General features: G+C 35.4%; 1 protein-coding gene across 1 annotated transcript in view; it reads left to right on the top strand.

The window, feature by feature from the left end:
* The first annotated feature begins 4,876 nt into the window (after nucleotides 1–4,876).
* Nucleotides 4,877–15,941, top strand: part of LOC127981281 (NACHT, LRR and PYD domains-containing protein 12-like) — a 41,480-nt gene continuing 30,415 nt past the window's right edge. Inside the window, exons 1-3 of the mRNA XM_052585491.1 lie at nucleotides 4,877–4,898; nucleotides 4,985–6,806; nucleotides 6,984–7,157. Coding sequence (XP_052441451.1) covers nucleotides 4,877–4,898; nucleotides 4,985–6,806; nucleotides 6,984–7,157 — 2,018 coding nt within the window. The remainder of the gene's footprint in view (nucleotides 4,899–4,984; nucleotides 6,807–6,983; nucleotides 7,158–15,941) is intronic.

Here is a 15,941-nt window from a genome sequence, read left to right as displayed (position 1 = left end):
TGTTTTTTCCCTGTAAGTTTAAATGTAAAGTGACCTTGAGCTATGGAAAGGTGCTATAAATATAAAATTAAAACTACTACTTCTTATGTTTAGATGTTATGGTCAAATTAATAATATCTCTGTTTTAAGGATTTAACAGAAGTAAATTAATAATCATTCAAATAGTGAAATTCCATATGGTTTGGAGGAAATAATACTCAAACTAATAATGATCTCCTGAGGTTGGTGTTTATAATTGGTGTTCACTGTAATATTCTTAGTAAATATAAAATATTAAGTTTTGACTCTCTAATTCAATATACAAATTTAAGAAACGTTTTCAAAATTGTTAATAATATTGCTCCACCATCAATGAAAAAAACTGTACAACTTTATTCTGAACAAACGAACCGAACATCCCGCTCCACTGCTCACAGAAATTGTGCTATCCCGAAGAGATCTTCTGCCTTCGCACAGACAGCCTTCTCATTTAAAACCATTAAACAATGGAATCAACTCCCAGACAATCTTGTCTGTAGATCTGAGTAATTTATCTCGAAACTTAAAGAAATACATCCTCGATAACCAGTTGTGTCAGCATTAGCAGACTTCAAGTTTACAAATGTAACATTGAGGTAAATATTTTTGACTATGTTGTATATATTTTAGGTTGTGATAGGTTTTCTTCTTTTTTGTTTAGCTTGTCATTAGACTATCTGATTAGTTTTAAATATTCATTGTTTAACTAATATAGCATGTTTTTGTTAGTTCTACTGACAGTTATTTGTAATGTAATGTTTTAATATTGTGTGCACCTGCCCGGGACTGCAGATGGAAATTAGCATTTGCTAACTCTGGTACAAAACATCTCTTCATAAGATTAATGTATTTTGTACATTGTCCCTGACAAATAAACTGAAACTAAAAAAATTATAATAATAATAATTTTATGAAACTTATGTTAAAAAGTAAGAGTGGACCTACTGTATTGTAAAGCATTTTCTTCATATCTAACAGCTGTCAGTGAAGAAAGATGGCTTCCATTAAACGAATGCTTTATGACACACTGGATGACCTGGAAAAAAACAATTTCAAGAGATTTAAGAGCTTCTTAAGAGAAGATGGACCTATTCCTGCTTCTGTATTGGAGAAGGCTGAGGCAACAGACACAGTGAATCAGATGCTGGATCGTTTTGGACCAGAAAGAGCTGTAAAGATAACACTTCATATCCTGAAAAAGATTAACCAGAACAATCTTGCTGAACAGTTAGAGAACAAACACAAGGAAGGTAATAAAGAAATAATATTGTAATATCAAACCTGTAATGTAAAAAAAGAAAAAAAAAATTATTTCTCTTTTTCTCTTTTCAAGTCAAAATCATCAACTCAGACTGGATTTGATCTGAAAACTGAAAAAAATGCAGAAATAAATGCTGCAACAGTAAAAACATGTGTTGGTTTAAAGGGTTAGTTCAATTGCAAGAATTTTGTCATTAATTACTCACCCTTATTTTGTTTCAAACCTGTAAGAACTTTGTTCATATTCAGTACACAAAGCAAAACAACTGAAATGTTCCCAATAGGGATGTTCATTTCAGTTATTTTGCCTAACCGACAACCAACGCTCTTTAACTGACACAATTATTTTAAATTAAAATGTAATTAAATTAGAAAGGATAAGTGTCTGTGATCCATTAAAAATACTTACATTTGTTTCCCGGGAATTCATTTTACATGGCAAAAAGGAGCAAACAACAGAACATGAGGATACAGATAATACATAGTTCATAATAAAACCTGCACCTGCAGCGCTTCTGCCAGTGGCAAAAAACATAATAAAGCTAACACATATATATATATATATATATATACAGTATTGTTCAAAATAATAGCAGTACAATGTGACTAACCAGAATAATCAAGGTTTTTAGTATATTTTTTATTGCTACGTGGCAAACAAGTTACCAGTAGGTTCAGTAGATTGTCAGAAAACAAACAAGACCCAGCATTCATGATATGCACGCTCTTAAGGCTGTGCAATTGGGCAATTAGTTGAAAGGGGTGTGTTCAAAAAAATAGCAGTGTCTACCTTTGACTGTACAAACTCAAAACTATTTTGTACAAACATTTTTTTTTTTCTGGGATTTAGCAATCCTGTGAATCACTTAACTAATATTTAGTTGTATGACCACAGTTTTTTAAAACTGCTTGACATCTGTGTGGCATGGAGTCAACCAACTTGTGGCACCTCTCAGCTGTTATTCCACTCCATGATTCTTTAACAACATTCCACAATTCATTCACATTTCTTGGTTTTGCTTCAGAAACAGCATTTTTGATATCACCCCACAAGTTCTCAATTGGATTAAGGTCTGGAGATTGGGCTGGCCACTCCATAACATTAATTTTGTTGGTTTGGAACCAAGACTTTGCCCGTTTACTAGTGTGTTTTGGGTCATTGTCTTGTTGAAACAACCATTTCAAAGGCATGTCCTCTTCAGCATAGGGCAACATGACCTCTTCAAGTATTTTAACATATGCAAACTGATCCATGATCCCTGGTATGCGATAAATAGGCCCAACACCATAGTAGGAGAAACATGCCCATATCATGATGCTTGCACCTCCATGCTTCACTGTCTTCACTGTGTACTGTGGCTTGAATTCAGAGTTTGGGGGTCGTCTCACAAACTGCCGGTGGCCCTTGGACCCAAAAAGAAAAATTTTACTCTCATCAGTCCACAAAATGTTCCTCCATTTCTCTTTAGGCCAGTTGATGTGTTCTTTGGCAAATTGTAACCTCTTCTGCACATGCCTTTTTTTTAACAGAGGGACTTTGCGGGGGATTCTTGAAAATAGATTAGCTTCACACAGACGTCTTCTAACTGTCACAGTACTTACAGGTAACTCCAGACTGTCTTTGATCATCCTGGAGGTGATCATTGGCTGAGCCTTTGCCATTCTGGTTATTCTTCTATCCATTTTGATGGTTGTCTTCCGTTTTCTTCCACGTCTCTCTGGTTTTGCTCTCCATTTTAAGGCATTGGAGATCATTTTAGCTGAACAGCCTATCATTTTTTGCACCTCTTTATAGGTTTTCCCCTCTCTAATCAACTTTTTAATCAAAGTACGCTGTTCTTCTGAACAATGTCTTGAACGACCCATTTTCCTCAGCTTTCAAATGCATGTTCAACAAGTGTTGGCTTCATCCTTAAATAGGGGCCACCTGATTCACACCTGTTTCTTCACAAAATTGATGACCTCAGTGATTGAATGCCACACTGCTATTTTTTTGAACGCACCCCTTTCAACTAATTCAACTAATTGCCCAATTGCACAGCCTTAAGAGCGTGCATATCATGAATGCTGGGTCTCATTTGTTTTCTGAGAATCTACTGAACCTACTGGTAACTTGTTTGCCACGTAGCAATAAAAAAATATACGAAAAACCTTGATTATTCTGGTTAGTCACATTGTACTGCTATTATTTTGAACAATACTGTATATATATATATATATATATATATATATATATATATATATATATAGGCCTTTACAAGATTTTATGTAAATAATAAACTAAGAAAATGAACAAAAAACAGTTTCAATTCATTTTTGTGCTGTGCGAAGGGAAACCAGACACCAGAAAATGGCATCACATTTTTCTTTAGGCTAATTTTATCCATAAATTTTAGTTTTTATTGTAAATATACACAAATAAAGGCAAACCGGTTAATTGCTACCATCGTTTATGATGGAAAAGAGTAGTTGCTTTCACTGTTTGAAGGAAAAAATTCAAGTGATTGTGCTGGCGCCGCATGCGCGCACAAAGTTAAGCTTTGCTACCTTGACAATGAAGACTGTTCATCATCATAATGAAATAGTCAGTCAAATATATGAAAAAACACACTGCTCAGTTTACATATGTAGTGTAAAATCTGTACCATTAAGGGTTATCACCGTACAGCTGTGATGTTATGCAAAACATTTTGTTTTGCATTGATATTGGAACACGAGTGAAGTACATAATAAATAATAATTCGGCATTCAAATACATTGTGTATACTACGCGGAGCATATTTTAACCATGCATCAAAACTTTTTAAATATTTTTATAAATTACTGAAAATAAATAAATGTTTTTTTTTTCAATAGTTTAACTGATTGGATTAATCGGTCAAAATTGTTAACAGTCGGTTAACATTCAACCTGTTAAAATTTACATCCCTAGTTCCCAAGTACAGAAACATAGCAAGGAAATCTGTGAATTATTCCATGTGACATCAGTGGTTCATCCGCAATAATGCAAAGCTACGAGAATGTTTTTTGTGCACAAGAGAAAAAAAATACTTTATTCAACACTAATTTGTCTTTCCACATCACCCTGGTACCATTTTGGAGAATATCTGCTGGATTTACGCTGTTCAGTGTCAGCTGTGTACCGCCGGACTTGTTTCCAACGTTGTTGTAATTTGATCTGAATGGAAATAGCATATCGGATTATTTTACAGATCTCCTTGCAATGTTTCTGGACTTGGGAACATTTCAGTTGTATTGCTGTCTATGCAGGGTCAGACAGCTCCAGATTTCATCAAACACAAGTTGTGAGAAATAGAACAAGATAAACCAAGGTCTTAATGGTTTGAAACTACATGAGTGTGAGTAATTAATGATATAAGTTTCATTTTTGGGTGAACTAACCCTTTAATTCTAGATCCTGCACAAAGTTTACCTTATAAATCACATTAGCATTAGATTATTAAAGTATTGTTTTAGTTTATATACTGTTGGGGTTTGGTAATAGTTATATATTCAAATTCATTGTTGGAAAGATTTTCCAAATTAATGCTTTCTGGAGTTTACAAATTAAAGCATCTGAAAAATTCTTTGAGGCTTAATGAAATTCACTAAAGCCTCAGGTCTGCATTATGTTCAATTGTGTTTTTATTATAATGTTGACAAATGTTTTTTGCTTTTTCATCATATTTTTATTCACTATCATCAGCCTTTTTTACGGAGGATTTAATGCTGAAGAAATGCTTGCAAATTCACAAAACCAACATGAAGAAGAACGCAAAGTGTATTTTTGAGGTCAACAAAGACATTGACACAGATCTCGAGACTGTTTACACAGAGCTGTTCATTACAGAGGGAGAGATGGAAGATGTCAATCATGAACATGAGATTATGAAGATTGATGAAGCTTTCAAGAAAAGAAAAACACAGGACAAACAATTCAAATGCAATGATATATTTACTGAACTGAGGAAAAATAAAGAGGAGAGGATTGTGCTGACCAAGGGAGTTGCTGGCATCGGAAAAACTGTCTCTGTGCACAAGTTCATCCTGGACTGGGCTGAAGGAAAAACCAATCAGGATATAGACTGTGTGTTCCTGCTTCCATTCAGAGAGATCAACGTAATTAAAGACAGAGAGGTCAATCTCCATGAGTTTCTGCTGAAATTTTATTCTGAATTGAAGGACCTGGAGAAATCAAAGTTATATAAGGAATGTAAACTAACGTTTATATTTGATGGACTTGATGAGAGTCGACTGCCGTTGAACTTTAAAAGCGACACGCTGGACACTGTTGAGGAAAGAGCATCTGTAGATTTGCTGTTTACAAGTCTGGTCAAAAGGAAGCTGCTTCCATCAGCTCTTGTCTGGGTGACCTCACGACCAGCAGCAGCCAATCAGATCCCTCCACGGTATGTGGGTTTGTTCACAGAGGTGCGAGGATTCAATGACCAACAGAAGGAGCAGTACTTCAGAAAGAGAATCACAGATGAGACTCAAGCCTCCAAAATCATCTCACACATTAAGACGTCTCGTAGTCTCTACATCATGTGCCACATTCCTGTCTTCTGCTGGATCACAGCCACAGTACTTCAGGATATTCTCATCAAGAACAATGCAGAAAACATAAGCATAACACTCACTGAAATGTACATTCACTTCCTGCGGATACAGATGAACATGAAGAATCAGAAGTATGATGAACAAGAAAGAAAACATTCAGAGCACTTAAAATTAAACAGAGAGCTGATTTTGAAGTTAGCTAAGCTAGCATTTGAACAGCTGAAGAAGGAAAACATTGTGTTCTACGAGAAAGATCTAAAAGAATGTGGTATTGATGTGAGTAAAGATACTGAGTTCACAGGAATGATCGCTGAGATCTTTAGGATGGAAGCTGGACTTTATAAGACAAATGCCTTTAGCTTTGTGCATCTGAGTGTTCAAGAGTTCCTCGCTGCAGTGCATGTGTTTATCTGCTACCTGAACAAGAACAGACAAGAGCTTCAGTTTTTCTTTGAAGATTCACAAAATACAGCCTGGCAAAAGCTTCCGTTCTTCTCAAGAAATTTCCAATTTCATGACTTAACAAAGAGGGCCACTGATAAAGCAATGCAGACTAAGAGAGGACACCTGGACCTGTTCCTGCGGTTTCTGATGGGCATTTCACTGGAATCCAGTCAGAACTTACTCAAAGGCCTGATCACACACACTAAAGACACCACAGAGAGCATCACACAAACAACTGAACACATTAAAGAATTACTGAAACAGGACATCTCAGATGAAACTACAGTCAACCTATTCTACTGCTTACTTGAGCTGAAAGATAATTCATTATATGAGGAAATCCAAAGTTACCTCAGTTCAGATGAACATCCAGGAAGAAAACTCTCATCTTCAATGTGCACAGTGTTGACCTACATACTGCTGATGTCAGAGAAAGTGCTGGATGAGTTCAGTCCAAAGAGGTTCACGTCACCTTCAAACTACAAGAAACTCATTCCAGCTCTGAGGTGCTGCAGAAAAGCCCTGTGAGTAATTTCACTTACTGCTGTTTAATTAAATGTTTTGTCTTACATCACTAAACAATTAAATGTTAAAATACTATGCGAATTATTTTCACAGTCTAGATTATGAAGGGTATACTAAATTATTGCAGTAACACTGAAAATCAGAAAATAAACTGGTTAAATATTCTGTTTTGTCAGATTTGATGGCTGTGATCTTAATGTAACATGCTGCGAAACTGTGTCTTCTGCTCTACAATCGTCAAACTCTCATCTGACGGAGCTGGACCTGAGTAACAATAACCTGCAGGATTCAGGAGTGAAACTGCTTTCTGAGGGACTGAAGAGTTCAAACTGTCAACTGAACATACTGAGGTTTGACATTCACTGAATCACTAGGTTCAAATAAGTGAAAGAATAGGCATTTCTTCAGTGTAGTTAGCATATTTTCCAGTTTATACTGTAGTACGATTGTGTCAGTAGCATTTTCTCCAAGAACACAATTATGATTATGAGAATGAAATAATACCTACATTTCTTAATGACTTCTTTGAACATTGTTTCAGTGAACAGCATTAAAAAATGTTCCCTTTCCTTATGAATTTGATTAAAATAGATTTATTTTCACTTCACCAGTTAACTCCTTTGCTCAGAGTATCAAATTACTCTCAGTTCTTGCCTAATTTCAGTAGGACAGATTTAGTGTGTTGATAACTGGAGAACCGATGTGACTGTATCAGTGGCTACATTTACATGCACCCAAATAATCCATTTGTGATGGCTCAATCGGATTGAAAAACATTTATATAAACACCTTAATCAATCAGATTGAGCACGATCTGAATAAAATTTTGATTTGATTGAAGGGGGTGGTTTATTCCATTTCTAAAACGATTGAGTGTGCATGTAAAAACTTGATCGGCTTGAAACACAAAACTGAAAGAACTACGCATGTGCAATTATGCAAGAAATAATGTAGGCTAATTACATATGACACACGGAAAGAGTGGCTCTTCTTTTTGAATAAAGAGTTGTATAAATGCGTGTCCTGTCATTATAAAACTCTCCTTCCACTCGGCTTGTGTAGTGGAGCAGGACAACTTTGATTTGGATGCTCATCCCCAGGCAACCCATTTTGGGTCCGGGGAGGGCTTTTTATTTTTTATTTGTTTCCATGATAAATTTGAGCTGCACAGCACAGCGGTTTATATGTATATTTATCCATAAACAGGTAAATATTAATTCTGCTGTTAAAAACAAATTTACATTAACATTACAAATTAACATTGAGAAACTCTATATTATCTATATGTCACTCTCACTTTTATTTTTCAATTTCACTTTCACTATTTGAGCAGTGTGCGCATGTCAAAAAAACTATTCCAATTTGAAGCTTGTGACATATAAATGCACACATCAACCCAATCACTTTATTTAGCTTACACGTAAACACTACTATCACATTCATAAATCATAATGAATTTAGTCCGATTGAACCAAAAAGTGTGCATGTAAACGTAGTCATTGAATCAGTGAGTTGAACTGGGTCAGTTTGATTCATGAACCATTTGCTGCAGTGTTGAGCACAAATGCACAGATGAGTTAGGAACAGGAGTTGACCATGAGGCATTTTTCGGGACTCTCATCTTCTTCTTTGGAAATACTGTGACATGCTCTGAAATTTGTGCTCATTTATTTAACTTTTTAATGGATACATCGATAACACTTATAATAAGTAAAAGTGAGTGACATTCAGCCAAGTATGGTGACCCATACTCAGAATTCGTGCTCTGCATTTAACCCACCCGAAGTGCACACACACAGAGCAGTGAACACACACACACACAGAGCAGTGAACACACACACTCTGAATACACACCCGGAGCAGGTGGGAGCCATTTATGCTGCGGTTCCCGGGGAGCAGTTGGGGGTTCAGTGCCTTGCTCAAGGACACCTAAGTCGTGGTATTGAAGGTGGAGAGAGAACTGTACATGTACTGCACTCCCCCCACCTACAATTCCTGCCGGCCCGAGACTCGAACTCACAACCCTTCGATTGCAAGTCCAACTCTCTAACCATTAGGCCACTACTTCCAGTAATACGTATACAGTAATATATTTTTTTAAATAGCAAATTATTAGTTTTGTTTGATTGTTGTAGCTATTGCAAAGAAAAGGTGCTACGCAAAAAAAGAAGCGGTAAAAATTTCTCTGAAGCCCGTATGTAGAAAAAATTATAAGGGTATTCATAAGGCATTATAATTAATTAATAATGCATTATTATGTTCTATCATCTCATAAATAATCATAAGAACAGTTTTAATGTATTATAATACTTAATTGTGGTCATAGCTTTAAAGAATATGATGATTTATGACACACAGTAAACATGTTGGATCCACTTAAGTTACAATGCATTATAGGTAACACTTTCTATGAAGCCCATATTTATAATACATTATAAGGGTATTCTTAAGGCATTATAATGAATGTATAATATGTTATATCAATTCATGTATAATCATAACAACAATTATGATACATCATAATACTTACGTATATGTGATTATAAGTTTAAGAGTATGATTATTTATAACACATTTAATTCCTATTAAAACTACTTAATTTACAGTATAATGGACTATATCATACCTTGACATTGTTTATTTAAGATCTGCACAGTATCTTACTACAGCTTGTGAGTGGTTAGATGTTGAGTGTTATTTGAGTGTTTCCTGTGGAGCTTATGTTTATTAATTGATGTGAGCTTAATACTTCAATTGAAAAAAATGCAATGTTTTATATGGTTACATTTTATTTTGATGGTCCCCTTAATCAATCAACTATAAGCAACTTTGCTACTACATGCCAACTAACTCTCATTAGAGTATTAGTATGCTAGAATAAGTTGATATACTTGCAAAGATAGTCAGTTTATCTGTTGGTTGACCATAAAAACAAAGTGTTTGAATATATTTACAGTAGCAGATATACTAATACTCTAATAACCGCTAGTTGATATGTAGTTGCAGAGTTACTTATCAACAGCTGTCCAATATAAAATAACAAACTAATATTACAATACAAATAGTTCAAAGAAAATGTGTCAAATTACACATTCATAAGATCTGATATCTAATCTTGTGGCGGTTTGAGAGAATTTTTATTTTTATTATTATTATTATTACTGCTTATAAGTGGTATTTGACCGCTTTAAGTAAAGTAGCATCAGAAAAATGGCAAGATATGAGACTTATGATACATTATAACTATGAGAAATATAATCTGTTGTAAAAATGGATGCAACGTGTTCATTGTGTTATGAATCATCATATTTTAAAAAAAAGCTATAACCACAAATGAGTAAATATTATAATATATTAAAAGTGTTGTTATGAATATTCGTGATATGATACAACATATTATAAGGTTTTTTATAATGCATTATGCATTCATTATAATGCCTTAAAAATAACCTTATAATGTATTATAAACACGGGCTTCATAGAAAGTGTTACCGAATTATATTTCCCATAGTTATAATGTATTATAAGTCTCATATCTTGCCATCGTTTATGATCTGCACAATAATTTAGTACATCTTATTAGTGTTTTTACTGAAATATTACAAAGTTTTCATAAAATACATCCAAAAGGCTTTATAATGTGGTCTTATTATTTATAGGTATTCTTTGTGTGCTTTAAAAGCTGAGCTATAGTCGATGAATAGCAGCCTTACATAGTTCCCATTGCTGCTGTCAATGTGCACGAGAGAAGAGTGCAGGATGTGAGAGATGGCATCTTCAGTGGATCTATTGGGGCGACAGGCAAACTGAAGAGGGTCCAAAGAATCAGGGATGGAGGAGCAAATGTTGTTCTTTATAAGTTGAAATACTTTTAAAATTACATTTCATGACACAATAACAGTAAAATGTTGAAAATTCTCATAATAAATTGTAGTTGGACTCAACCAATGCTGCGTGAACTCAACCAATCAGCATGTTTAGCGCCCAAGTCCTGCCCCCGAAAGTTCCAGAACTTTGAAAAAGTACTACCTCACCAGCAGGGACTTTCTGAGGGGCATTTTTTTTTACCCGGTACTTTTTTTAGTTCCTGGTTCCTGCGGTGGAAACACACCAAGTACCAGGCCAAAGTCCCTAGTTCCTGGGTAAAGTTCCTGCGGTGGAAACGCGTAATTAGAAACGCGTAATTAAAATAAACTGTAACTTAGTGAATACTCAACGAAGAGACATTAGAGATATATATATATATATATTGAAAGCTTGACATGTCTACAACTAAAAAAGTGCTACCAAAAACAAATATTCTGTGATAAAGTAATCCATATGAAAACAATGCGATGTCCATCTTTCATGTCTCCCTTCATTATATTTAATGCGACCACGCCCACGCGCTGTCAGGATCCTACCCAGTTAAGCACCCACAGCTGTTGCATATTAACGATCTCATCAAGGCACCATAAAACCGGTATCTCAGCATGCAGCTTGTCAATGCCCATACAAAAAACAAAGCAGCGAGACTGTTCTTCAAGTTTTTTTTATTTTACTGTTTGCTTCGTGCTAAGAGGAATAAAACAAAATTCACCCCAAGAAGCTGTGTGACAAGGATTACCTCAGGATTTGAGTTTTGGATTTCCTCAGAAAAAAGAATGTGCTTTACATGGGTACATGGTAAGTGCTTTATTCAGCAGAGATCATATACATAATTAAGTCTCTTTTTATTAATTTATATATTTTCACATAATGTGTAAACATTTTACTAGTTAGACTTTTTCCATTCCTGACTAAATGTATAATTAAGTGAAACATTATGAAGTTTCAATAACAATAAACAGTATTGTTCAAAATAATAGCAGTACAATGTGACTAACCAGAATAATCAAGGTTTTTAGTATATTTTTTATTGCTACGTGGCAAAAAAGTTACCAGTAGGTTCAGTAGATTGTCAGAAAACAAACAAGACCCTCATGAATGCTCATGATATGCACGCTCTTAAGGCTGTGCAATTGGGCAATTAGTTGAAAGGGGTGTGTTCAAAAAAATAGCAGTGTCTACCTTTGACTGTACAAACTCAAAACTATTTTGTACAAACATTTTTTTTATTTCTGGGATTTAGCAATCCTGTGAATCACTAAACTAATATTTAGTTGTATGACCACAGTTTTTTAAAACTGCTTGACATCTGTGTGGCATGGAGTCAACCAACTTGTGGCACCTCTCAGCTGTTATTCCACTGCATGATTCTTTAACAACATTCCACAATTCATTCACATTTCTTGGTTTTGCTTCAGAAACAGCATTTTTGATATCACCCCACAAGTTCTCAATTGGATTAAGGTCTGGAGATTGGGCTGGCCACTCCATAACATTAATTTTATTGGTTTGGAACCAAGACTTTGCCCGTTTACTAGTGTGTTTTGGGTCATTGTCTTGTTGAAACAACCATTTCAAGGGCATGTCCTCTTCAGCATAGGGCAACATGACCTCTTCAAGTATTTTAACATATGCAAACTGATCCATGATCCCTGGTATGCGATAAATAGGCCCAACACCATAGTAGGAGAAACATGCCCATATCATGATGCTTGCACCTCCATGCTTCACTGTGTACTGTGGCTTGAATTCAGAGTTTGGGGGTCATCTCACAAACTGCCTGTGGCCCTTGGACCCAAAAAGAACAATTTTACTCTCATCAGTCCACAAAATGTTCCTCCATTTCTCTTTAGGCCAGTTGATGTGTTCTTTGGCAAATTGTAACCTCTTCTGCACATGCCTTTTTTTTAACAGAGGGACTTTGCGGGGGATTCTTGAAAATAGATTAGCTTCACACAGACGTCTTCTAACTGTCACAGTACTTACAGGTAACTCCAGACTGTCTTTGATCATCCTGGAGGTGATCATTGGCTGAGCCTTTGCCATTCTGGTTATTCTTCTATCCATTTTGATGGTTGTCTTCCGTTTTCTTCCACGTCTCTCTGGTTTTGCTCTCCATTTTAAGGCATTGGAGATCATTTTAGCTGAACAGCCTATCATTTTTTGCACCTCTTTATAGGTTTTCCCCTCTCTAATCAACTTTTTAATCAAAGTACGCTGTTCTTCTGAACAATGTCTTGAACGACCCATTTTCCTTAGCTTTCAAATGCATGTTCAACAAGTGTTGGCTTCATCCTTAAATAGGGGCCACCTGATTCACACCTGTTTCTTCACAAAATTGATGACCTCAGTGATTGAATGCCACACTGCTATTTTTTTGAACACACCCCTTTCAACTAATTCAACTAATTGCCCAATTGCACAGCCTTAAGAGCGTGCATATCATGAATGCTGGGTCTCATTTGTTTTCTGAGAATCTACTGAACCTACTGGTAACTTGTTTGCCACGTAGCAATAAAAAAATATACGAAAAACCTTGATTATTCTGGTTAGTCACATTGTACTGCTATTATTTTGAACAATACTGTACATAATAACCCTGACCACACCAGTGGAAGGATAGAAGACGGCCTTAGTGTGTATGTGATCGTTTTCAGGCCACATGATTGAGCACACAAATTAACACTAGAGGTTCAATATTAGTCTTAATTTCCAAACAAAGTGCGAGCAGCAATTAAAAATATTAATGCAACCCTGGGTTTTTTTTTTCCTCTGGTAATTTGCATCTCATCGTAGCCACTTATGTCCCAAAATCGAAGCACGAGCACATGTAAACACCACATCGGATTAGATAACATCTCACGTGGTCCACCAAATCTTTAAATCTGGATGAAGAAATAAAATGCATGTAAACGTGGCTATTTTTTTCACGTTCTTAGAACCCTATATATAGAAGCCTTAGCGCGATAAATGCGTGCTTTTGAAGCTGCGTGCATCTGAAAAACACAGTTAATGTGACATCAACCATAGAAATAAACACCAGTGACAATTGATATTTCGCCGCTAAATACAGCAAACCCCCGTTGAAACGCTTAAACAAGAATGCTGGTCTCGTTTAATCCTGTTCTGATGGCATTCTTGGCGTGTCCTTAGAGCGAATGCATGCTCTAGCTGCATATTGCTCCAGGTGTATGAACACGGATGTATAAATGCTGCTGCAAATATGCTTAATATTCATTCCTGCAACCGATGCAAAACCATGTTTACCACCAGGCAACATACACCGCGATATGTTAATTGCAAGCAGCAATACGATGGAAGAGACACTGAATTATGGGAATTTAAATAGACCGCAGGTGATAGGTGTCAAGACTGGATTGGTACACGTCAGGAACAGCTGACTGTCAGCTGATGCAAGCGTGACTAACATGGCCTGACTAAACTAATGCGATGCTCGATTTCATTTATTAACACATTCAAGGAAGGCTTTACGACCAAGTGGAATCCTCTGCTGCCCAGTCGTTTCCACTTCACAACTAGCGGGATTCGCACTGCCTGCTATTCCCTTCACCATCACCATTTTGATTTTGGCATATCAGTTTGGGTGAATGCAAACAATGTGATTATGAGCTCACCATCCTGCTAGGCAAGAAAACATGCAATCTACCTGAGGGATGATTATTTCACTATTTCACAGGCCAGTGGTTTGTGTGTAATGTGTGAGACATTTTTGGTATGACATTAAAACTCCCTTTAGAATAATTGTACATAAATACGTTAAGCAAACAAATTTTATATATGTATGTATGTATGTATATATATATATATATATATATATATATATATATATATATATATATATATATATATATATATATATATACTGTATATAATCATGATCAAACACATGACACACGGCAACAACAAACTTTTACTCAAAACTCACTTTAAACCACCAACAAATGTTTGTAATAACTTCCTTTTGCGATCACATGTGAAATTTGGTTGTTTACTGTTGTTAAAATATGCTATTTATAGCCTTTTATATCGCTGCACAAATTAGCAATTCATATGTACTTATACTTTATGGTTTTCAAAATGCCTCAAATCTCAAGCAAATCACATACAAAGCATATCCTTTTTTAATCGTGTGTTTATTATCTTTGGTCTTTGTGTAAAAGTGTTTATGTGTGTTTGTTACGGTCAGATATGTATGAGGAAGAACACAGGAAATGCATCACAGGATGACGGGGTGGTATGAGTTGTACAATATGATTGCCATTTTTACATTTAGTCACAACGCAAACACGTAAGAGTGTATCACACAGAGAGCCCAGGGCCCAACTGCTTCATCAGATCGCATAAATCAGTGGAAAATTAATATAAATTATAATTTTGTCTGAAGAACTGTTAACACAAATAAACCGCTGCTGACGCGATTGAATATTAATGTGTGGTGAACTTTTGTTCAAAATTTGACATAATACGTATTTCTTATTTTGCAACCTGACAAAAATTACTAAATTAATGTTACTGAAACAATGTTTTACCAAAACAGTGATCAAATATCAAAGTTAGAGTCTTTAATCTTTCTACTGACTGCACAGATTGTCTAGAGTTTGAAGTTTAACGTGCTGTGAAAGTGAAATAATAATCTTGGGCCGTTGAAGATATTTGACCGCAAAGGGGTTGAAATGCAAAAGAGCTGCTTCTCACCATCCCCTTTTTTTCCAGAATAGAGCTGCATCATTACAGCTCAGACCTGCTAAAAATGTTTGGTTCTGATTATCATGTTTATTGCGCTGAAATCATGCGTTTTAAACCACATTAGATAAAAAATGTGATATAGGGTTTTCTGAGTGCACACATCTGAAGCACACTGACATAAATCGCCTGTTACAGCATGTGAATACTAAACTAAGTTTTCTTTCACACAGATGTTTACATTAAAAACACATGAGTTACAAAAACAGTTGATTATGTCTGTAAAGGTTTTAGATTTGTACGTCAGCAGCAACATACAGTAAATAAATCAATAAATCTACTGCTCCGTTAACTCCTATGAGGCTGGGACTGTAAATAGTGTTCTGTTCTTATCTGTGCAGCCAAAAACAGGTCAATATGGTCAATTTATGGTCAATAAGTTGTTAATAAAGCAATTTCTAATTCTTTACATATGAGCTAATTTAAACGCAACAATTTATTAATTACAGTGACGATTGATGAACTCAGTATCTGTATATAGTCTATTAATGTATTAACAACAG

Source organism: Carassius gibelio, chromosome A4, assembly GCF_023724105.1.
Source record: "Carassius gibelio isolate Cgi1373 ecotype wild population from Czech Republic chromosome A4, carGib1.2-hapl.c, whole genome shotgun sequence".
Classification (NCBI taxonomy): Eukaryota; Metazoa; Chordata; class Actinopteri; order Cypriniformes; family Cyprinidae; genus Carassius; species Carassius gibelio.
Note: the sequence above shows the minus strand (reverse complement) of the source record. Positions and strands in the feature narration are given on the sequence as shown.